We start from the raw sequence: 24,302 nt of genomic DNA on the forward strand, positions 1-24,302 counted from the left end.
GTTAATGCCATCTGGTTGGAGACTGCCAATTCAGAATATAAGGTGTTCCTCCAATTTGTAGGTGGCCTCGATTTGGCAGAGGCAGGGGCAGACATTTCGGTTGGCAATGGTGTGTGGAATTAAAATGGAAGGACCTTGCTCTTTGCAGAGCAAAGGTGCTCAAAGAAGCAATCTCCTAGTCGGTGACCAGTCTCTCTGATGTAGGGGAGGCCACAAAGGGATTCAATCAATGACCCCTGCAGATTCACAAGTGAAATGTGGCTTCACGAAAGCTGAGGGAGGAGCTGTGGTTGCAAATGTAGCACTTGTTGCAGTCACGCGGGGGGGGGGGGGAAGGTGATTAATGTGAAGGGATGAGTGAATGAGGGAGTCGTGGAGGGAGCAATCCCAATGAAAAGCAGAGAGGGGATGGGAGGGGAAGATTTGTTGGTGGTGGGATCACGTCGTGGATGGCAGAGATTGTGGAGAGACAGGTGTATTCGATGCAGAGGCTGGTGAGATGGTAGGTGAGGTCAAGGCAAACCCCATCCTTGTTACATCTCGGGGAGGAAGCGACCAAAGCAGCTGTAGGGGAAATGGGGGAGATGTCGATGAGATCTTCGTGGCGGTAGAAGGGAAAAACACATTTGGTGGGGGAGGTGAACATTTTGGGTATCCTAGAATGGAAGACCCCATCCTGAGAGCGACTGCAGCAGGGACGGAGGAACTGAGAGAAAGAGAGAGCATTTTCTGGTCATGAAATATACCAATTTGATTTTCTCACGCATTCTTCATTGTGTTCCTCATTTGGCAGGTCCTGGGAAGGAACACGAGGAGCTGCGACGCAAGATTGAAAATGGATTAAAGGAGCTCTGGTTCTTTGTGCAGAGTGAAGTTAAGAGAGTAAAAAAGCTGGAGGGAGAAGAAGCACAGAGGCAGGCAGATGCACTACTTGAGAACCTGGGTGATCAACAAAGGTAGGGTCCCCACGCCCCTCACTGGTACAAGAGTTTACTTGCATTGAGCAGGCAGCTGATTGAAGGCCTCCTGTTCAAGGTGATGAAGCACTGTTCTGGTGCGTCCCAGTGAGATGTTGTTTCAAATGATTGCCGATTTAAGTGTGCTGTGTTCCTCCTTTTAACGAAGGGTCTATGCACTGTTTCTCCTTCCACAGATGCTGGCTGGCCTTCTGAGTGCTGCCCATGACTTCAGTTGCTGTCTTGAGTCTATTATTTTCATTCAGCTTGCATGATTCTGCTTGAATCGGGCATTTGTTACGCAGTCTAGAGCAATTCTGATTTTGGAATATCTTTCTGGCACCAGGGTGCTGCATTGCCGTTGCAACTTTGCAGCGATGCACATAACAGAAAGTGGATTAGGTGTTTTCTGATGAAGGTAATTAAAGCTGGTGAAAAGCGTTCTTGACCCTCTAAAATATTCCGTCTCGTATTTAAAATGGAGGTGAGGGAGGGTGTACTTAAGGAGGAAATGTTTGAAGAAGAGTGGTTTTAAATGTAATTGGGTCTGGTTGTGTGAGTGTGGTCGGGGAAGATTATTCCCTGCTTTAATTGTACGGGGGTAGAATGAACTGCTGTGCACATCTGTCTTAGAAGATGGCACTACAAATTGGGTTGTGGGCCCTCGTCTGATCCTAGCAGGCTTGGGTGGAATTGGTCACTTATTTTGAGCTGGTAGTTTAGTATTTTGTAAAAAAACAGGTCAGGCGGTGTATTCTGTCTTGGACAGAGCTCCACTTTAATGAATCCAAGAGCTTTGTAACAATCGCTTCTCTTCCACCTGTATTTGTGACAAATCAGGCTGCCTGTCTCTGGACTCGTTTGATGGGAATAGTGTTTTTATTTGTGTGTGGGTCCCATGCAGCTACTGCGTATTCCCAAAGGTTAAGGTACTACTTCTCTGGGACACAAGTTGAACAATGACGGAAGTTGCTTCTCAGAAACTTTAGGACTCGTGTTGAGTTTGTAGAGACTAAATTATTTTCTGGATCCCTTCTCATTTTGTTTTCACGATTCGAGATTCCTTTATTGTCACATCATAAATTATTACACAAAATTTGCTTTGGTCTGCAGATTCACCATCAGCAGAAATTGCCATGCGCCTCTTACATTCTGAGAAAGAGAAGCAAAATAGAGTCCCCCCCACCCCCCCCCCCCCGAGACACTGAGTCACAAGATCACAAGATAAAGGAACAGAAGTCGACCATTTGGCCCATTGAGTCTGCTCCACCATGAGCTAAACCATTCTAACATCTAGTTCAAATTTCTGGCCTTTTCACCATATCCCTTGACGTCCCGACTAATTAGATACCTATCCATCTCCTCCATAAACTCCCCCAATGATCGGGCCTCCACAGCTGTATGTGGCAACGAATTCCACAAATCCGTGATCCTCTGGCTAAGGAAATTTCTCTTCATCTCTGTTTTAAATGGATACATTCTCATTCCAAGTCTGGTCTCACCCATCAAGGGAAACATCTTATTCACATCAGCTCCGTCCAATCCTTTTAACATTCAAAATGTCTCTGAGATCCTTCTCATTCTTCTATTCCCCAATGAATACAGTCCAAGAGCCGATAAATGCTGCTCATGTTAACCCTTGCATTCCAGGAATCTTCCTCGAAAATCTCTGAACTGTCTCCAACATCAGTATATCTCTTCTAAGAAAAGGGGCCCAAAACTGTACACTGTTCACCAAATGAGGTCTCACCAGTGAAATAATGCCAACATAATATTTGCTTTCTTTACTGCTGAACCAACCTGGTGGTTAATCTTTAGGGTATCCTGCACAAAGACCCCCAAGTCCATTTTCACTTTCAATTTTGAATTTTATCCCCATCTAAATAATCATCTGCCTGTTTATTTCCTCTTCCAAAATGTACCACTGTACATTTCTCATTGAATTTCAGCTGCCATTTCTTTGCCCCTCTCCCAAACTATCCAGGTCTCCCTGCAACCTTTCGGTCTTTTCAACACCTCCTGCTCCCCCACCCATCATAGTGTCATCTGTAAACTTAGCCACAAAAACATTCAATCTATAATCTAAATCATTGATACACATTGTAAAAAGGAGTGTCCGTGGATTCACCTCCGGGCCTCCTGCAGCTTCCACAGCCACACAGACTTCGGTTCAAACATTGGCAACCCGAGCTCAGGATCTGACATGATCAGGAAGCCTTCAGTGCCCTCTTCTCACATACCAGTTCCCATACCTAGTACCTCTTCCCAATACTCAGCCTAATATTATATTTCCGTAAAACCTCTCAAGGTCAGCAGGATACAATGCTGTACAGTTTCAATGTGAACAAAGCAGATATACATTTTATTTTACCAAAAATAGACTTTGTATTGAGACAGAGTATATAGATTTGTTTTGGGAGATAAATTGGGAAAGGTTTGTTAGTGTAGGTCACATACAAACACTTTAAAACAGATCTTATTTAAAATACTGGAGCTCTGCTCATGCTAGACATATCAGCCTCACAGCCTTTGCAAGAGCTTTGTAGAGTGCTCAAGAGACTTCACTAATGGATTGTTGTTTACAAAAAGGCAACAGATGAAAGAGCTTATCGGAGCCACATATTGTCTGGAAGGGAACTTGCTGTTCTAAGAGGGTCATGTTGTTTTGCAAGCAGAGGGAGTCAAAAAGGCTTTATCTCGGAGAGAAAGAGCGAGAGACACAGAGATCAGTTCTACAGTGTTACAGCCAGCAACACCAGCTGGGACTCGAACAGGACAAGTTGGCAAGCTTGTGGAAAACCCCATTTGGAAGACGGGTTGAGAGTTATTAGTTCAGCCTGGTCAAAGCCCTTGTGGTTCTTGCAAGAGGAGAGGACTGGCTGTCAAATGTTTCACTTGAATAAGAGAAACAAAAAGGAACTCTGTGATGACCTGAAAGAAAGAGGTTATAGAAACATAGAAGATAGGAGCAGGAGTAGGTCATTCGACCCTTCGAGCCTGCTCCGCCATTCAACGAGATCATGGCTGATCTTAAAGTTCAGTACCCTGTCCCCGCCTTCTCTCCGTAACCTTTAATATCCTTATACTGAAGAAATAGATCTAATTCCCTCTTAAATATATTTAATGAACCTGCCTCTACTCCCCTCTGTGGCAATGAATTCCACAGATTCACCACCCTCTGGGTCAAGAAATTCCCCCTCATCTCGGTCCTAAATGGTTTGCCTATTATCCTCAAACCATGGCCCCGGGTTCTGGATTTTCCCATCATTGGAAACATCCCATCTGCATCCATTCTGTCCAGTCCTGCCAGAATTTTATAGGTCTCTATGAGATCCCCTCTCAATCTTCTAAACTCCAGCGAGTACAATCCCAATTTGCGCAATCTTTCCTCATAAGTCACTCCTGCCATTCCAGGTATCAGCCTGGTGAATCGCCTCTGCACTCCCTCCATTGCAAGAACATCCTTCCTTAGATAAGGTGACCAAAACTGCACACAATACTCCAGGTGGGCTCTCACCAAGGCCCTGTACAGCTGCAGTAAGGTATCCTTGTTCCTATACTCAAACCCTCTTTATATGAAGGCCAACATACCATTTGCCTTTTTAACCGCCTGCTGTACCTGCATGCTCGCCTTCAGAGACTGGTGTACAAGTACCCCTAGGTCTCTCTGCACTTTCCCATCTCTTAATCTATTGCCATTCAAATAGTAATCTGCCCTCCGGTTTGTATTACCAAAGTGGATAACCTCACATTTATCCACATTGTAGTGCATTTGCCATGTATCTGCCCAGTCCCTCAATTTATCCAAATTACACTGGAGCTTCCTGATCCCCTCTTCCGTGCACACAACCCCTCCTAGCTTAGTGTCATCTCCAAATTTGGAGATATTACATCCAATCCCCTCATCCAGATCATTAATGTAAATTGTGAACAGCTGGGGTCCCAGTACAGATCCCTGTGGCACCCCACTGGTCACCGCCTGCCACTCAGAAAATGAGCCATTCATCCCAACTCTCTGTCTTCTACCTGCAAGCCAGTTCTCAATCCACATCAATACTTTGCCCCCAATCCCATGAGCCTTGATTTTGGAAACCAGTCATTTATGCGGGACCTTATCGATGGCCTTTTGGAAGTCCAGGTACACGACATCCACTGGCTCTCCCCCATCTATTTTACCTGTCACCATCTCAAAGAATTCCAATAGATTTGTCAAGCACGATTTACCTTTTGTAAATCCATGTTGACTCTGTCCGATCCCTTCTCTGCTAGTCATATGCTCCACTATTACATCCTTAATAATGGATTCCATCATTTTGCCCACTACTGATGTAAGGCTCACCGGCCTATAATTCCCCGATTTTTCTCTAGCCCCCTTTTTAAATAGTGGGGTAACATTAGCTACCCTCCAATCCATGGGTACTGATCCTGAGTCTATCGAGTTCTGGAAAATAATTCTTAAAGCATCTGCTATCTGAATGGCCACTTCCTTAAGTACCCTAGGATGTAGATTATCAGGCCCTTGGGATTTATCTGCCTTCAATCCCATCAATTTCCCCAAGACCATGTCCTTAGAGATACTGATTTCTTTCAGTTCCTCCCTTGCATTAGTCTCTATGTTTCCCAACATCCTTGGGAGGTTATTTGTATCCTCTCTTGTAAAAACAGAACTAAAGTAAGAATTTAATTGGTCTGCCATTTCCTTATTCCCCATTATATATTCCCCTGATTCTGTCTGCAAGGGACCTACTCAGGATTTCACCAATCTTTTCCTCTTGACATATTTATAAAAGCTTTTGCAGTCGGTTTTTATATTATCATCTGGAGAACCCTGATGGGGCAAGTTTGATCAGCAAGGCTCCATGGAAGTATATCAATTGTGGATGTTCTGGAACACCTGTTCTGGAACAACAAATTTCTCTCTGAAAACCAACAAGATCCTTCCTGAATGGTAAACATTTACCTTTCAAACCTCAATGTCTGGTGAACTTTAAAAATGTTAAATCTGTGCACAGTATAAGAATTGCCTGCAATCAGTGAACTTGGAGGAATGAGGTGAGATTGGAGTTATGCACCCATTACATGCACATGCGCTTAGAATTAGAAGGGAGTTAAGTTAAGTTAGTTAAGTTAATAGTGATGAGTTAAAGTGTGATTCTGTTTTCATGTTTAAAGATAATTAAAAGCAACTTGTGTTTAAGTGACCATTTGTTTTGGTGAATATCAATTGCTGCTGGGTTTTGGGGTCCTCTGGGCTCGTAACAATATCCATACATTTTCATCACTGTACATATATATTTAATACCATTGCAACCACTGTGGTACCTTGTTGTTACTCCCACCTCTGTTGTTTGAGGGCCTTCCCCTTCGACTTAGCCCCTCAATGCCCAGTAACAGAAGGAATCTAGACTGTGGTCCTTCCCCACTGCGCTCTTGCATTGACTGCCCCAAGCTTCAGTGCGTCCCTCAGCACGTACTCCTGCAGCCTAGAATGTGCCAGTCGGCAGCATTCCCACACCTAGATTACTGTGAGCTGAAAGACCAATAGTTTTCAGGCAGACAAAGGGGCACCTTTTATCGAGTTGATATTCTTCCAGCAGTTCTGCTTGTTGGACTCTGTGTGCATCTCCAGGAACAGGCCGTAGATCAGAGATGAGTCCTCTGTCATGTTGCTGCTGAGGATGAACCATGACAAGGACATTTTCATCCCTTTCCTCATGGTCTTTGCAAATCTGCATTTTGCAAGGAGCTGGGCGATTTGTGCTGGGCGACTGTCTCCACTCCACTGCAGGCATCTCGGGGACAACGTACGTGGTAGATCATGTTCCAGTTGTACAGGAAGGATCTAACTGGAAGGGATCCTCCCACTGTCCTGCTGCTTGTTCATGAGCACTGGCCACAAGGCATTCTGGCAGATGACTTGAACGTTCTGTCCAGGGAATCATCCCCACCATGTCCATCGAGTTCCTGTGTTTTAGTGACTGCAAGATGTTCCTTGCTGACCACAGCCTGAAAGCCGTGGGGGTCAAAGGTATTTGTCCAGAAAAACTTTTCCACAAAGGATAGGTAGGTAGTGTGGCAAAGTCCAGATGACTGGGACATTGCACAGCATGGGACAGGCCCATCATTCACAACACTTAGGTCAGTTAGAACCTCAGCACATAGCGTCGCTTGGTGCCCTTGTACTTTGATTCCATGCCAGCCTGATGCAGCCACACACAAAGGTGGTCCTCAGGATGAGGACCACATTGGGTACACCTTTTCCCCCGTTATCTGGTGACTTGTACATGGTGACCCTTCGAACCCTTTCCATCTTGGATCCCTATATGGCCTAAAAAATGCTCTGGTGACTGACAGAGCTGAGGTGCAGGGATTGGGCCACACCTGCAGAGCATTGCTGAGATCACTTCTCACCCGATGACCAGGTTCTTTCCTGTTGTTGAGAGTGAGCACCGTGAACACATGCAATTCTGGTGGACCTTAGTGATCCACTCTGACCAATTTTTGTTGCACATCTTGACTCCTCCAAAGCAGATCTGAGCAGACATACAAGTCAGTGTCCAATGTAATAGGAGTCCAAGCTGTGTTTTATCCCCCTACGTATTTGGAGAAAATGCCATTCTTGCAGACACACACTGAGATAACATGTGATAACATAGACACCACTGATGCTCAAATGAGGTCACGTCCATTATTAATAAACAGCTGGGAAATTTGATTGTTCTGAGTCCTGCTTTCCACAGGTAGGACTCAACATCAACATTTTCCATTCCCATTGATCCAATCTTATGACTGCTTTCTCAGCTAAACTCGCAATTTCCTTCATTTCCAATCTTGCTGAAAATGTTTAGGGCTTTCCCACAGCTATTGGCAGGGTTTGGAGTGCCACAATCATGCAGGAAATTGTCAAACACTTTCCATTGTGGAAAGGCATCAAATTAATTGCCGTGCAATTGCCCCAATGTGCTGGTGAAACTCAGCAGGTCACACAACATCAATCAGAATTAAAGGCAGCCGATCTTTTGGCCTTGAGCCTTTCTTAAGGAAGGGCCTTGAGACCTTCTCATTGTGAAATGGAAGTTCATAGAGATGGACATCCATCAGGTTGTCCTGCCCAGGGAACTGGAAGTTGTCGAAGTAATGGAGGGCATGTGAGGTATGGAGGTGGAAAGAAATTGCATCAGGGACAAAATAGGTTTGAGGCAAGATGATACCAGTTCAGTGGGGCAGAAGCTTGTGGAAACATTGGGTTTACTGGGATAAATGGTTTGTGAATCTTCGGAAGGAGATTGAACCAGGCAGAGCAGATGTTGGGAAACAATGAGGTTAGATGCTGTGGGAGGGAGATGACTGGAAGTGATGGTAGGGGAGATGGTGGCTTGATGTTTCTTTTTTTTTTTTAAATTTTTTTTTTCACACCATAAATCACAATAGCCATGATATACACTTTTTCTTTTCCACACATTTACAGTGTCCTTTTCTCCCCCACCCCCCCTCCTCCCAAGCCACCCCCCCACCCCCCCCCCCTCTCATCCATTTTAGGTATACAATTTAGGTTGCATTAATTCAGTCAGACAATGTTGTCATTCAACAGAAATACACCAGAAATTCTACTGAGTCCATTCTTTTCTTTTCTTCTCCTTCCATCAACTTAGGTAATGTTTGTTCCCGGTAGGTTTTCGCTATTGTATTTAATGTAAGGCTCCCATACTTGTTCGAATATTTCAATATTATTTCTTAAACTATATGTTATTTTTTCTAATGGAATACATTTATTCATTTCTATATACCATTGTTGTATTTTCAAATTATCTTCCAATTTCCAGGTTGACATAATACATTTTTTTGCTACGGCTAGGGCTATCTTGACAAATCTTTTTTGTGCATCTTCCGTCAATTCCAAATTCTTTATTTTTTATGTTACTTAGGAGAAAGATCTCTGGATTCTTTGGTATATTGTTTTCTGTTATTTTATTTAATATCTGATTGAGATCATCCCAAAATTTTTCTACTCTCTCACATGTCCAGATTGCATGAATTGTTGTTCCCCTTTCTTTTTTACATCGAAAACATCTATCAGATACTGTTGAGTCCCATTTATTTAACTTTTGCGGTGTAATGTATAGTCTGAGTAACCACTTATATTGTATCATACGCAGCCTCGTATTTATTGTATTTCTCATCGTTCCAGAACATAATTTCTCCCATGTTTCCTTTTTTATCTTTATATTTAAATCTTGCTCCCATTTTTGTTTAGTTTTACCATTTGTTTCCTCATTCTCCTTTTCTTGCAGTTTGATATACATATTTGTTATAAATCTTTTGATTAACATTGTATCTGTAATCACATATTCAAGGTTACTTCCCTCTGGTAAACTCAAATTGCTTCCTAATTTATCTTTCAAGTAGGATCTCAGTTGGTAATATGCCAGCTCAGTATCTCCAGTTATATTGTACTTATCTCTCATTTGTTCAAAGGATAAGAATCTACTTCCTGAAAAACAATTTTCTATTCTTTTAATCCCTTTTTTTTCCCATTTTCTAAAGGAAAGGTTGTCTATTGTAAAAGGGAGTAGCTTATTTTGCGTCAATATTAGTTTTGGTATTTGATAATTTATTTTATTTCTTTCTACATGAATCTTCTTCCATATATTGAGGAGATGGTGTAATACTGGAGAAGTTCTATGTTGTACCAATTTTTCGTCCCATTTATATAATATGTGTTCAGGTATCTTTTCCCCTATTTTATCTAATTCTAGTCTCGTCCAGTCTGGTTTTTCCCTTGTTTGATAAAAATCTGATAGGTACCTTAATTGTGCGGCTCTATAATAATTTTTGAAGTTTGGCAATTGTAAGCCTCCTTGTTTATACCATTCTGTTAATTTATCTAGTGCTATCCTCGGTTTCCCCCCTCTCCATAAAAATCTCCTTATTATTTTCTTTAACTCTTTGAAGAATTTTTCTGTCAGTTGTATTGGCAATGCCTGAAATAAGTATAGTATCCTTGGAAAAATGTTCATTTTAATACAGTTTATCCTTCCTATCAGTGTTAGTGGTAGCTCTTTCCAATGCTCTAAATCGTCCTGTAATTTTTTCATTAGTGGATTGTAATTGAGTTTATATAATTGGCCTAGATTTTTGTTTATTTGCACACCTAGGTATCTTATTGCCTGCATTTGCCATCTGAATGGGGATTCCTCCTTAAATTTTGAGAAATCCGCGTTATTCATAGGCATTGCTTCACTTTTATTTACGTTTATCTTGTATCCCGACACTTCTCCATATTCCTTCAATTTCTTATATAGTTCTTTTATTGATAGTTCTGGTTCTGTTAAGTACACTATCACATCATCCGCAAATAGACTGATTTTATATTCCCTGTCTTTTATTTTTATTCCTTTTATATTATTATCTATTCTTATCGATTCTGCTAGTGGTTCTATAGCTAGCGCAAACAATAATGGTGATAGTGGGCATCCCTGCCGCGTTGACCTGCTTAAGTTAAATTGCTTTGATACATGTCCATTTACTGTCACTTTCGCTAACGGTCCCTCATATAATGCTTTAATCCAATTAATATACTTCTCCGGTAAACTGAATTTTTGCAATACTTTGAACAAGTAATTCCATTCTACTCTGTCGAAGGCCTTCTCTGCGTCTAAAGCAACTGCTACTGCCGGTGCTTTATTTCCTTCTACTGCATGAATTAAGTTAATAAATTTACAAATATTGTCTGTTGTGCGTCTTTTTTTGATAAATCCAGTTTGGTCTAAATTTACCATTTTCGGTACCTGTTCTGCTAATCTGTTTGCTAATAGTTTAGCTATTATCTTATAATCTGTGTTTAGCAGAGATATTGGTCTATATGACGCTGGTGAGAGTGGATCTTTCCCTTGTTTTAGTATCACTGTAATTATTGCTGTTTTACATGAATCTGGTAAGTTTTGTGTCTCATCAATCTGGTTGATTACATCCAGGAGGGGCGGTATTATTAGATCTTTAAATGTTTTGTAGAATTCTATTGGGAGTCCATCCTGTCCTGGTGTCTTATTATTTGGTCAATTTTTTATTATCTCTTGTATTTCTACTCTTCCAAATGGTTCTGTTAATTTATTTTGTTCCTCTATTTGTAGTTTTGGTAGTTCAATTTTAGTCAAAAATTCATCTATTTTCCCTTCTTTCCCTTCGTTTTCAGTTCGGTATAATTGTTCATAGAATTCTCTGAAGTTTTCCTTAATTTCTTTTGGATTATATGTAATTTGTTTGTCTTTTTTCCTTGTTGCCAATACCATTTTCTTAGTTTGCTCTGTCTTAAGCTGCCATGCTAAGATTTTGTGTGTTTTTTCACCTAGTTCATAATATTTCTGTTTTGTCTTCATTATATTCTTCTCCACCTTATATGTTTGTAATGTTTCATATTTTATTTTTTTATCCGCCAATTCTCTTCTTTTGGTTGTATCTTCCTTTATTGCTAATTTTTTTCCTATGTTTATTATTTCCCTTTCCAACTGCTCTGTTTCCTGATTATAGTCCTTCTTCATCTTGGTTGCATAACTTATTATTTGTCCTCTAATGAATGCTTTCATTGCGTCCCATAGTATAAACTTATCTTCCACTGATTCCGTATTTACTTCAAAGTACATTTTTAATTGTTTTTCAATAAATTCTCTAAAATCCTGTCTTTTAAGTAGCATGGGGTTTAATCTCCATCTATACATTCTTGGAGGGATGTCCTCTAGCTCTATTGCCAATAACAGGGGTGAGTGGTCCGATAATAGTCTAGCTTTATATTCCGTTTTCCTAACTCTCCCTTGAATGTGGGCTGATAACAGGAATAGGTCTATCCTTGAGTATGTTTTATGTCTAGTCGAGTAGTATGAGTATTCCTTTTCTTTTGGGTTTTGTTTCCTCCATATGTCCACAAGTTTCATTTCTTGCATTGATTTAATTATAAATTTGGTTACTTTGTTCTTCCTGTTAATTTTTTTCCCCGTTTTATCCATATTTGGATCCAAATTCAGATTGAAATCCCCTCCTATTAGTATGTTCCCTTGCGTATTAGCTACCTTCAAAAAGATATCTTGCATAAACTTTTGATCTTCTTCGTTAGGTGAATATATATTAAGTAGATTCCAAAGCTCCGAATATATCTGACATTTTATCATAACATATCTCCCTGCTGGATCTATTATTTCCTCTTCTATTTTAAATGGCACATTTTTGCTAATTAATATAGCCACTCCTCTTGCTTTTGAATTATACGATGCTGCTGTTACATGTCCTACCCAATCTCTCTTTAATTTCTTGTGCTCCAATTCAGTTAAGTGTGTTTCTTGGACAAATGCTATATCTATTTTTTCCTTTTTCAGTAAATTTAGTAGTTTCTTCCTTTTAATTTGGTTATGTATTCCATTAATATTTAGAGTCATATAGTTCAGCGTAGCCATTTTATATTTTGTTTATCTTCTCTTTCCGTTTTTCCATCATTACCTTTCCTCCTTTTCCATTTCTGTTTTCTTATTTTCAATTCTTTACCAGACAACATTCCTACAACATCCAACATTTTCCTTATTCTCCTATTTCTATCTTCTTTATCCCCAATCTCCCCTTCCCCTCCTGAGTTGTCCTTTATCCCTTGTCGGACAACCACATCTCCCCTCTCCATTTGGATTTGCGAATCCACTCGCAAGCGTCAACTGATTTTGCAGTGACCGCTCTTTTTCCCCACCCAGCCCCCCCCAGAAAAGATTTCACTTTTTATATGTCACAAAGGTCACTCTTTTAATTCCCTCCTTATTCTCTCTATTCCATTACCTTACCTTATTAATTCTTGTCTATACTATCTATGTTTTCCTCTAATTACAGATACTTTCACGTATGCCCATTGTCTCTATTCACTCTTATACCTCTTTACCCGCATACATATCAATCGTGGTCATTTTTACCCTCATTACCCGTCTTCATCCCTCAGTCTATTTTTGTCTTTACCCACATACATATCAATCGTGATCATTTTTGCTCTCATTACCCGTCTTCATCCCTCAGTCTATTTTTGTAATTGTTCTGCAAATTTTCGTGCTTCTTCTGGATCCGAGAACAGTCTGTTTTGTTGTCCTGGAATAAATATTTTCAATACCGCAGGATGCTTCAGTGTAAATTTATATCCTTTCTTCCATAAAATCGCTTTTGCTGTATTGAACTCTTTTCTCTTCTTTAGGAGTTCAAAGCTTATATCTGGATAAATGAAGATTTTTTGCCCTTTATACTCCAGTGGTTTGTTGCCCTCTCTTACTTTTTCCATTGTCTTCTCCAGTACCTTTTCTCTTGTAGTATATCTTAGGAATTTTACTACAATAGATCTTGGTTTTTGTTGTGGTTGTGGTTTAGGGGCCAATGCTCTATGTGCCCTTTCTATTTCCATTTCTTGCTGTAGTTCTGGACATCCTAGGGCCTTAGGGATCCATTCTTTTATAAACTCCCTCATATTCTTGCCTTCTTCATCTTCCTTAAGGCTCACTATCTTTATGTTATTTCTTCTGTTATAATTTTCCATTATATCTATTTTTTGGGCTAGTAATTCTTGTGTCTCTTTAGTTTTTTTATTAGATTCCTCCAATTTCTTTTTTAAGTCTTCTACCTCCATTTCTGCTGCTATTGCCCGTTCTTCCATCTTGTCCATTTTTTTCCCCATTTCTGTTAAGGTCATATCCATTTTATTTATTTTCATTTCTGTGTTGTTTATTCTTCTTCTTAAATCATTGAATTCCTGTGTTTGCCATTCTTTAAATGACTCCATGTATCCTCTAACAAGATCAAGTATATCCTTTACCTTGCCTTTCCCTTTATCTATTTCACTGTATTCTTCCTCTTCTTCTTCCTCTGGGTTGGCCATCTGTTGTTTCTTTGATGCCCTTTCCTCCTCTTCTTTCTTGTTTCCCTTGTCTTCTGTGGTCTCTTCTTGCTGCAGGTGTTCTGCAGCTGTCGTTGCCGGCTGTGGAGATCGACTCCCCAGCTGGTCCCCTCTCCCGTCGGTGTGTTTTTTTTCATGCGCGGTTGCGCACTTTTACTCGGCTCTGTGAGCCATTGTTGTAGTTCTTTTTCTACCGACCTGAGGTAATGGGGTCCTCTCTCCACAGCGGGCCTCTTCAGACAGGTAAGGCCTTCACCTTTTTCCTCCGTTGTCTTCTCTTCCTCTCTTCTTTCCGTTGATTTTGATTTTTCTCCTTTTGTCTCCATCTTCTTTCCACCTTTATACTCACTTTTCTTTAACTTGTATTTCTGTGCCTTTGTATTTTCTCTTGTTTTTCCCGACTTTTCTGGAGAGGGCTGGAGTTCACCGTCCGGCCACTACTCCATCACGTGACTCCTCTTGGCTTGATGTTTCTTGATGGGGGCCTGTTAAAGAGGTAAGTTAGAGGAGGGGTCTGAGAGGTCATTTTTCCTTGACAAAGAAGCACCAACTATGCCTGAGGGTTTAATGTTGAGGTTGGGATTGATGGGGAGAAAATGGAGGACAGTACCCTAGGGAGTGAGATTGGAATAGGTGAGTGGAGAGTTAATGGTGAGATGGTTAAAATTCCAGTTCTATCTTTAATCTAATTGAAATGTTACACTGATTCATCTCACTGTCTGTGCCCCTGCTGTGGCACATCAGCACGGGTTCGAACTTCCCATCTCCAAAATCTGCATTCAGATTTTAGGAAAGCACTCAAACACATCTGGAAAAGCTACATCTCCAGTGTTGCACAAGGTGATAATTGTTGTCCAAAGGCTAGGAGCATTGAAAGATGTAATTTGATTGCCAGTCCCCCTGCTTGCCTTGGCTATGTTTGTTCAGTGACTTCATTTTGTGGTATTTCTCTGTCATTTTTGAAGATTCCAGATTTCTTTATTGTCATGTAATAAAAACAGTATGGCAGGCGAAGACTTCCAGTCAGCAGAAATTGCCTTGACCCCCTTACAGTCAGAGAAAGTGAAGCAAAAGAGAGTCCCTTTCCGCCCCCACCGAGTCACCGTATGTCCGCTGATTTGCCTCCACCTCTCCCATAGCCTCCACAGCTGCAGAGACTTCAGTCCAAACCCGAGCTCCAGATCCAAACCTCCAACAAGGAAGCCTGTAGCACCCTCAGCAACCCCTCGCATCCTGGTTCGGACACCTGATACCCTTTCAGCCAGTCTCGAGCTAGTCTCCAGCAGTCCGCAGCCTGATGTGAGCCCTTTGACCACAATCGTCACCATGTGTTTCTCACCTCAAGTCACCAACAACCCATGTATTAGTCAGCCGCAGAGTCAGTCCCTTGCTGGTCTATCCCTGTCAGGTCATTTCTCTGCATCTCCTTCTAAAACGGGGGTAGCTCACCATTTTCTGGTACCCTGCGCCAGATCTCTGCTTCCTCGGAGTCTGCAACCCCCCCTTTCCCCACCCCCCCCCAAGGCGAACTCTCTTCTTGTGCTCAGACCCTGTGGTCATAGGCTGTTTAAAACTTGTACAGAGCCGTTGGTAGTTGGACTGGGCGGTAGAATCCTACAGAGGAGCACGTGTCTTTATTATGAAGCAGCTCAATTTAGATTTCTTAGTGCATTAATGGTCACACAAGATACGCCTAGTTGGGCACAGATAGAATTGGCAGTTATTTCTGAAAAATTTTCGAATGAATTTTTATTTCGATGGAATAAAAATTTGTTACGAACTTATGATGTACCAATATTGAAACATTTAATGAATTTATCGACAAGTAAATTACATAAAATGGGATTGAAAAATAAGTGGTCGGGAAGATTACCATTATATAATAATCAACTTGTTCCTTTCACGGTATCTAATACTATTTTGAAACATTGGGAGGAGAAAGGAATACATAATTTATCTGACTGTTTTTTAGAAGGTCATTTTTGTTCTTTTGTAGAATTGCAAAAGAGATTTGATATAAGTGGTTATTCTATATTTGTGTATTATCAGTTAAGATCTTTTGTAAAACAGGTATGCGGTCGTCAAATGAATTTACTGTCTGAAACTGATTTTGAGAAATATGTGCTCTCATTTCCAAAAAAGGGTTATATGTCAGGTTTGTATCATATTTTGTTGGAAAGTGAAAGTAAAATAGATTGGAATAAAGATAAAATGAAATAGGAAAAAGATTTAAGTTTAACAATAACTGAAGAAGATTGGTCTGAAATCTCCCGTAATAGTGTTCGAAAATTGATTAATGCTAGATTGGCGATGATTAATTATAGTTTTATACATCAATTATATTTAGCACCCGAAAAATTTAAAAAATTTGGTTTTAGTAAGTCAGATCTTTGTTTTCGTTGTGATCAGGTTTCTGTACTTTTTTACATGCTGTTTGGTTGTGTGATCGGTTACAACAATTTTGGAAAGGTATTCAATCTGTATTTAATAATCTATATAATCTTCATATTGTGTTAGACCCTGATATATTTTTATTAGGGAATATGCAACCATTGATTGATTTAGAATTAGATAATTACCAGATCTCTTTTATTTACTTAGCGCTGGCAGTGGGCAAGAAATGTATAGCGATTACTTGGAAGAATAGAAATGTATTGTCTTTAGATAGGTGGTATTCAGAGATGAAGTTTTGTTTGGTTATGGAAAGAATATCTTTTTCTATACAAGATAAGATGTCTTTTTATGAGTTAAAGTCGACCCCATTTATTGATTAGATACAATTTAAATAAGTTTACATTAATCATTTTTTTTCTTTAAAAAACTTTTTTTTATTATATATTTTTTCTATATATGTTTTCTTTTTTTCTTTTTTTTAGCTTTTTTTATATTATTAGTTGTTTTTTTTTCATTTAAATTCTTTTTGTTTTTGTTTTTTTCATATATATTCTTATATAATAAAAAATTTTTGGATTAATAATTAATACTTAATTTTTTTTGTTTTTTTATATATATCGATCTTTTTTTTAAGATATATATTTTTTATTTTTTTTATTATACTAATAGTATTAATTCTTCACTCTTTATCATGGGGTGGGGGGGGGTTTAGGGGTTAAAAATAATTTTTTTTTAATCTTAGTTTTTAGTTGTTAGGGGGAGATGCCTAGATTGGTATTGTATTAACTATGTTACTTTGTACTTGTATTACTTTATTTTGTATTTTTTTCTGTACGTGAATTACTTACTTTCTTCATACGCTAAAATTAATAAATAAAGTTTCGAAAGAAAGGAATGTAGCTTGCTGCACAAAAAAAAAGAGGAGCACGTGTCTCACCTCCCTGCTCTCCTTGTGTCCACACCAGCAGCAATTCCAGCAGCATTGCCGGTTGCAGATGTCTTTCCAATGCATCCAAGTAAAAATGAAATCAACTGCATCACACAGTGTTAGATGCTTGGATCGTAAATCCATATAACCACTTACAGCACAGAACAGGCCAGTTCGGCTGTACTAGTCCATGCCGTAACAAATCCCCACCCTCCTAGTCCCACTGACCAGCACCCGATCCATACCCCTCCAGTCCTCTCCTCTCCATGTAACTATCCAGTCTTTCCTTAAATGTAACCAATGATCCCGCCTCGACCACGTCCGTTGGAAGCTCATTCCACATCCCCACCACCCTTTTCGTAAAGATCCAGTTCCAGGAGCTTTGATGAGCAATATAATCTGGGCTAAATTTTGATAGTCCTGGCAGCATTGTGAAGTGTCCCTTGGTATGTGGCAGGTTATGGGGCATCATATTTAAACTAATGCAAGGAAGAGTCGAAAATGAAATTGAGGGTGAGATAAAATTAAATCCAGTCACTTAAAATGTCATCTAGTGAATAATCCAATTAATTGCATGTACCAAGGCATTCAGATGTTTTGACTTGCTCCCAGTTCTTCCAAAAGCCAGAGAGATTATGACTGTTCAATCTGCATGTGATGATCCCAGCTCACTTTAAATGCGAGCGTATGTCCTCAGCTTGTGGCATTTTGTCAACTTAATTTCCTATGACAACAGTAAATGCTCCCAGCCAGATGCACTAAGTCCCCCCTCTCCTCACACCCCCCCCCCCCACCACCACTACTTCTTGTACTCTGAAGCCATTGGACGATGGCAGTTCTGACACGTTTGATTTTTTGCCCAATCTGCCACGAGGAGGATCATGGGGGTGACAACCAAGGAGAGCCATGTCATTGCTGAACTTTGACTGCCAATTATTGCTTTATTCTACTGCTCTTTAGCTCTGTCATTGAGAAGCTCCATTAGGAGCCTTGCCAAGGCCAGCTCAATCAGTGAGCAAGGATCCTGCTGATCTTTCTCAAGTACCTTGAGATGAATTTGAACGATGGAGGAATTTTGGAGGTTGCTGTTGGCCCTCGAGGCCATGCCAGATTTTACCACTCCCTTATTTCTTTGCTTAGATGCATAAAATGGAAAGACAAAGAGACTTCAGAGAAGGCGAAATACTTTCCATTTGGGTTGGATCAGCAAATGGTGCTTTTCATGAACTGTGATTGACCTTATTCCCTACTGTCTTGGCTAAATTAAAAGTGAAAGAAAGAAGCAGAACATTGTTGTGATAACCAACCACTAGACATCCATCGGGCACACAGAACTCAAAACGGTCAACCAGCTTACCTACCTCGGCTGCACCATTTCATCAGATGCAAGGATCGACAACGAGATAGACAACAGACTCTCCAAGGCAAATAGCGCCTTTGGAAGACTACACAAAAGAGTCTGGAAAAACAACCAACTGAATAACCTCACAAAGATTAGCGTATACAGAGCCGTTGTCATACCCACACTCCTGTTCAGCTCCGAATCATGGGTCCTCTACCGCCATCACCTACGGCTCCCAGAACCCTTCCACCAGCTTTGTCTCCGTTCCATCCTCAAAATTCATTGGAGCGCTTTCATCCCTGACGTCGAAGTACTCGAGATGGCAGAGGTCGACAGCATCGAGTCCACGCTGCTGAAGATCCAGCTGCGCTGGGTGGGTCACGTCTCCAGAATGGAGGACCATCGCCTTCCCAAGATCGTGTTATATGGCGAGCTCTCCACTGGCCACCGTGACAGAGGTGCACCAAAGAAAAGGTACAAGGATTGCCTAAAGAAATCTCTTGGTGCCTGCCACATTGACCACCGCCAGTGGGCTGATATTGCCTCAAACCGTGCATCTTGGCGCCTCACAGTTTGGCGGGCAGCAACTTCCTTTGAAGAAGACCGCAGAGCCCACCTCACTGACAAAAGGCAAAGGAGGAAAAACCCAACACCCAACCCCAACCAACCAATTTTCCCCTGCAGCCGCTGCAACCGTGTCTGCCTGTCCCGCATCGGACTTGTCAGCCACAAACGAGCCTACAGCTGACGTGGACATTTACCCCCTCCATAAATCTTCGTCCGCGAAGCCAAGCCAAAGAAAAAAAGAAGATGCTGTTAGTGAGGCATGATGTGGCAATTCGGCTGCCTGTTGAATCTAACTTGTGTTTCCTTGCATTTTTAGGTCTATTATGACAGATGTGTACTACCTCAGTCAAACAGATGGTGCTGGCGATTGGAGAGAGAAGGAGGCCAAGGATCTGACAGAACTGGTTCAGCGGAGAATAACATACCTGCAGGTACAGCTCACCTGAATTGCCTTAGATAATAAGCACGAGCTGCCTTTATACATCACCCTCCTGCAGGGCTGGGTAAACAAACTATTTCTCAAAACATGGGTCTTAACCATGTACGGAAAGCAGTTGGAGTTAAAAGTTGCAAGTAACGTCACATTAGATTTGCGGTTCATTTTTGGAAACTGAGAGGAACATTGTTGCGGCCTGATAGTTCTGCATATTCCATTGGTTTGGTTGTCCACCATGGATATCAGAGAGGGGGAGCGGTGATGTTTGTTGATCTGTAATCCATGACTCACACTGCTCCTTTTCAAAGGCGCAACTTTAGTCAGTTTTGGTTTTTGTACAGAGTTGTACGCAAAATAAGAGTGCACATTATCGGTCCTTTCTGCTTCATAGCTATGACAACTCCATTGTTCGTAGAACCACGTTGTTTAATGCTTTTCAGCACCCTGGAGAGCACCGTGCAGAAGCCAGGCACTTCACAGTGCATTGTCTTCACTCTAATGGCAAGGATCTTGCTGTCAACGTCCAAGCTAATGGTACTAGCTGCTACTTAAAAGGTCATTACTACAGCAAACTATCAAGCGATTGATAGATGCACGGTCAATTGCCAGTGTCTGAATGTTGCTACTCCGACATTTCCTTCTGAGAAAGCCACATTTATTTCCCTGCTGTAGAATGAAAAAAAGCATGAAGCTATGAACTAAACGTAGCAGTGAAAGTTATCTCTTGACATTGTAAGTGTATTTATATATTTTAAACAGCTGGATGACTGTTAATTAGCGCTGATGAGCCTTTTTAGTACCCCCAAAAATTAGAGCAGCGTTGTATCACATTTTATTTAGCTGTTAATTGTTGGTTATTTAAATATAGATCAAATAATTTATTTTTGACTTTCTCTTGATTCATTCTTTCTTTTTCAGCTTCTCTCTCCCACTGAGTATTGAACTCATCCTCATTAACTATTTCTTCTTTGATCCTGCCTGTTATTTTTTCTCAATGCTTTTATCCGGTGTGTTCAGAATATCCATAGTCGAAGTCCTGGCTTTCTTCTCTCTTTGACAGCAACATGTCACCATTTCCAGCAATATGTCACATGAAAAAAGTTCAAATTCCTTTATGTCCAAAGGCTTGAAAGAATTCTCTCGATTGACTCCCTCAGCAAAATCTAGGCCAACATATTGCAGTCCTGACTGAGGCATTCCAGGAAAATTACTCCTGAAACAACAAAATCTTCCCAAAATGTATTTAAACAGTGCAGATGAACAAAGGTAATGAAGCTGAATAAAAAGGGATGGCACATGGTGGGACTGAACCTGGTAATTAGCCCAGGTGTTGGATCATTTGTATGAGAATTTGTGACTCCACTGACAAACATGTTCAGAATGTATGTATGAGGTCAGTCATTGAAATGTCGTACTTGTTTGTGTTTGATGCATGGCCACCAGAATGCCATTTATCCTTGGATTTCCAGTGTCCCAACCCTTGACTCACACCCCCCCCCCCCACCTTACAGTCCAAGCCTTTGACTGATATGACCCTTCTTTTCCACCTGAGAGCTGTCAATAATCTGTTGAAGTCATTTCAACAGTTTCCCCTTTGTGGACATCCAGAAATATAGTAACGTAAAGTACCACATGACCTAGTTTCTGAAAAATAGCTGAAATTATAGGGATCATTGCCGAACTGACACTGCAGATGAATTATACAGTCCATACTATTGTTTGGGACTTCTTGTAGAAATGCTTTTCCTCATTTTAATCCTCTGGGTTGTACTTTCCGTCACCAGAGGCCTGATCCTCTCGATAGGGATCATTGCCGAACTGACACTGCAGATGAATTATACAGTCCATACTATTGTTTGGGACTTCTTGTAGAAATGCTTTTCCTCATTTTAATCCTTTGGGTTGTACTTTCCGTCACCAGAGGCCTGATCCTCTCGACTGGGTCAGCATATTACAGTAGCAATAAGAAAAATAAAAATCCGTGATCTATTCCCACAAAAGCAAGTTCAATTCATTTAATTTTTGCCCAGGCTTTGCACTTGTCAGTAACTTGTATTTGGAGCCCTACGCAACATGCCACAGGAACTCAACAGGTCATGCAGCATCCGTGGAAGGCAAGAGGGTAGTCCACGTCTTGAGCTGAAACCCTTCATGAGGAATGGCAAGAAACAGGCAAGTGCCTGAATGAAAGGGTGGAAGGAGAGTAGCCCAGGCTGCCAGGTGATTGGTGCATCCTGGATGAGGGGGGTTGCTGGGGAAGAAACAAAAACAAGTAAACTAGGAGGTGCGAATTGTGCTTATTCTGTTACTTGTTTCTAATTTCTGAGACGTGACTCACGGGTCGATCGTGTGTTATCTCATGAGCATGATTACTTCAGCTGCCTTGGCTCCTTGGCACTCTTTCAAGGAACAGTTATTAAGTGGTGATGGGTAAGATGGGCAATTCAAACCACTCCAAAGGGATTCAGCTGCTGCTTTTCTGTTGCAGTGCACGAGTCTGACTGGATCTACTTTGCTGGGGGAGAGTGAAAGCTTCTCCAGGTGGACCGTGGCGAGCCTCCTGGCTGGTTGCAACACCTCCTGGTATGGAGGTGCCGATGCTCAGGACAAGAAAAAGCTCTAGAGAGTTGTCAACTTGACCTGCGACATCCTTCACTCCATTGAGGGCACCTACAAGAAGCGGTGACTTCAGAAAGCACCCTCTATCCCCAAAGGACACCCCCCCCCCACCCCACCACCATCCAGGCCACCATCAGAGGAAAGCTGCAGAAGCCTAAAAATTAGCACTCAGCAGCAGATTCTTCCCCGCTGCCACCAGATTTCTGAATGATTAATAAGCCAAAGGCATTGCCTTACTTTGATTTTTCGTGCCCTATTTTTATTTATTGTTGTGAGGTGGTTTGCATGAATGTTTGCCCTGCGACGCTGCTGCAAAACAATGAATTTTGTGACTTGCCCGTGAGAATAAATTCTGATTCTGATAATGATGTCGAAGTCACGTTTTATTACCTTGTTAAATTTTTAACTGAGGAATGGACCAGCCTCAGCAGTTCAATTGAATGTCAGCAGAGGGCTGATGAGGGGCTAAATGACAGGAAGGAAGCTGCCACAAAGATTTTTTGGCCTAAAGTTGCTGAACATCAGGGAATTCAGCAGGCATAACTGCTGGCTCCAGATTTGGAGATGTTTGTTCTTAAGTGCTGTTTAAATATTAATGCTAGCAGCATTCCCATTGCAAAATGGTTCCTGTGAAGGTTGGAAGTGGGTGGGAAGAACTTTCAGAAAGTTTTCGTTGGGGGAATTTTTTTTCTTAAAAAAACAGTTTGTCATGTTTGGTTAAATAAATCAATTACAGACTTGACAAAATTGCTCGCTCTTTTTGTGGATATAATGAGCGCGGTAGATGGAGGGGAGCAGATGGATGTTGTTTACTTGGATTTCCAGAAGGCGGTCGATAAGGTGCCGTATAAATGACATACACAGGATAAGGATGCATAGAGTTGGGAGTGATGTAGATTCCGATTCAGGTTACAGATTCATTGTCAGAGAACATACATCATGTACAACCCCGAGATTCCTTTATCTGTGGGTGAGGCAGAATTACTACTTATTGGTAGTGGGGGAAAAAAACTGTCCACAACGTAACGTGCAAACAAATAAAGAACTGTAAACAGGTAGTGAAAGGTAAACAAACTGTGCAATAGAGAAAATAAACAAAATCAATAAAGTGCACAAGTAAGAGTCCTTAAATGAGTCCCTGATTGGGTTTTTCATTGAGGAGTCTGAAGGTGGAAGGGTAGCCACTGTTCCTTAACCTGGTGGTGTGAGTCTTGTGGCACTGATACCACTTTCCTCATGGTAGTGGGAAGAACAGAGCGTGTGCTGTGAATCCTTGACGATTGCTGCTGTTCTCCGATGCTACCGTTTCCTGTAGATGTTTTTGATGGTGCGAGGGTTTTGCCTGAATGTCCTGGGCTGTGTCCACTACCTTTTGCAGGACTTTATACTCGGTGGTATTGGTGTCCCCATACCAGACCGTGATGCAGCCAGTCAGCACACACATTTGCAGATATTTGTCAGGGTTTCTGGTGTCATACCAAACCTCGACTCACTCTTGAGGAAGCAGAAAGACTGATGTGCTTTCTTCATGATGCTATTAGTGTGTTGGGTCCAGGAAAGATTCACTGAAATAGTCCCTCCCAAGAACTTAAATTTGCTCACCCTTTCCACCTCTGATCCCCCAATGATCACTTGATCAAATACCTTCCTGAAGCCAATAATCAGCTCCATAGTTTTTGGTGACATTGAGTGTGAGATTGTTGTTGGTGCACCATTCAGCCAAATTTTCAATCTCCCTCCTGTTTTCTGACTTATCTCCCTTTTTTTTTAATACAACCCTCTATCGTGGCATCATCGGCATATTTGTAGATGGTGTCATTGTTGTACCGATCCACACAGTCATAGGTGTAAAGTAAATAGAGTAGGGGGCTAAGAACGCAGCCCCGTGATGCTCCAGTACTGATGAAGATTAAGGAAGAGATGTTTTTACCTATCCTCACTGATTGTAGTCTGGAGGTGAGGAAATCCAGGATCCAATTACAGAGTGAGATATTGATTCCCAGGTCTTGGAGTTTTCTGATCAGTTTTGAGGGGATGATGGTGTTAAATTCCAAACTATTGTCGATAAAGAGCATCCTGATGAATGCATCTTTGCTGTCCAGGTGCTCCAGGGTTTTCTGTAGAGCCAGTGAAGTTTGGTTAACCAATAGAAA

At 41.2% G+C, this 24,302-nt stretch overlaps 1 protein-coding gene across 21 annotated transcripts in view; it reads left to right on the forward strand.

The window, feature by feature from the left end:
* The window catches only part of LOC138753859 (alpha-(1,6)-fucosyltransferase), an 852,902-nt gene that overhangs the window by 704,495 nt on the left and 124,105 nt on the right, over positions 1 to 24,302 (forward strand). For all 21 annotated transcript variants that reach the window (XR_011351465.1, XR_011351466.1, XR_011351467.1 and 18 more), the window contains 2 exons: positions 794 to 956; positions 19,411 to 19,525. Coding sequence is in view for 18 of the 21 variants with exons in the window: in XM_069917380.1 (XP_069773481.1) it covers positions 794 to 956; positions 19,411 to 19,525 (278 nt within the window). In the remaining 3 variants the exon portion in view is untranslated. The remainder of the gene's footprint in view (positions 1 to 793; positions 957 to 19,410; positions 19,526 to 24,302) is intronic.

The sequence above is a fragment of the Narcine bancroftii genome, chromosome 2 (genome assembly GCF_036971445.1).
Source record: "Narcine bancroftii isolate sNarBan1 chromosome 2, sNarBan1.hap1, whole genome shotgun sequence".
In the NCBI taxonomy this organism is placed as follows: domain Eukaryota; kingdom Metazoa; phylum Chordata; class Chondrichthyes; order Torpediniformes; family Narcinidae; genus Narcine; species Narcine bancroftii.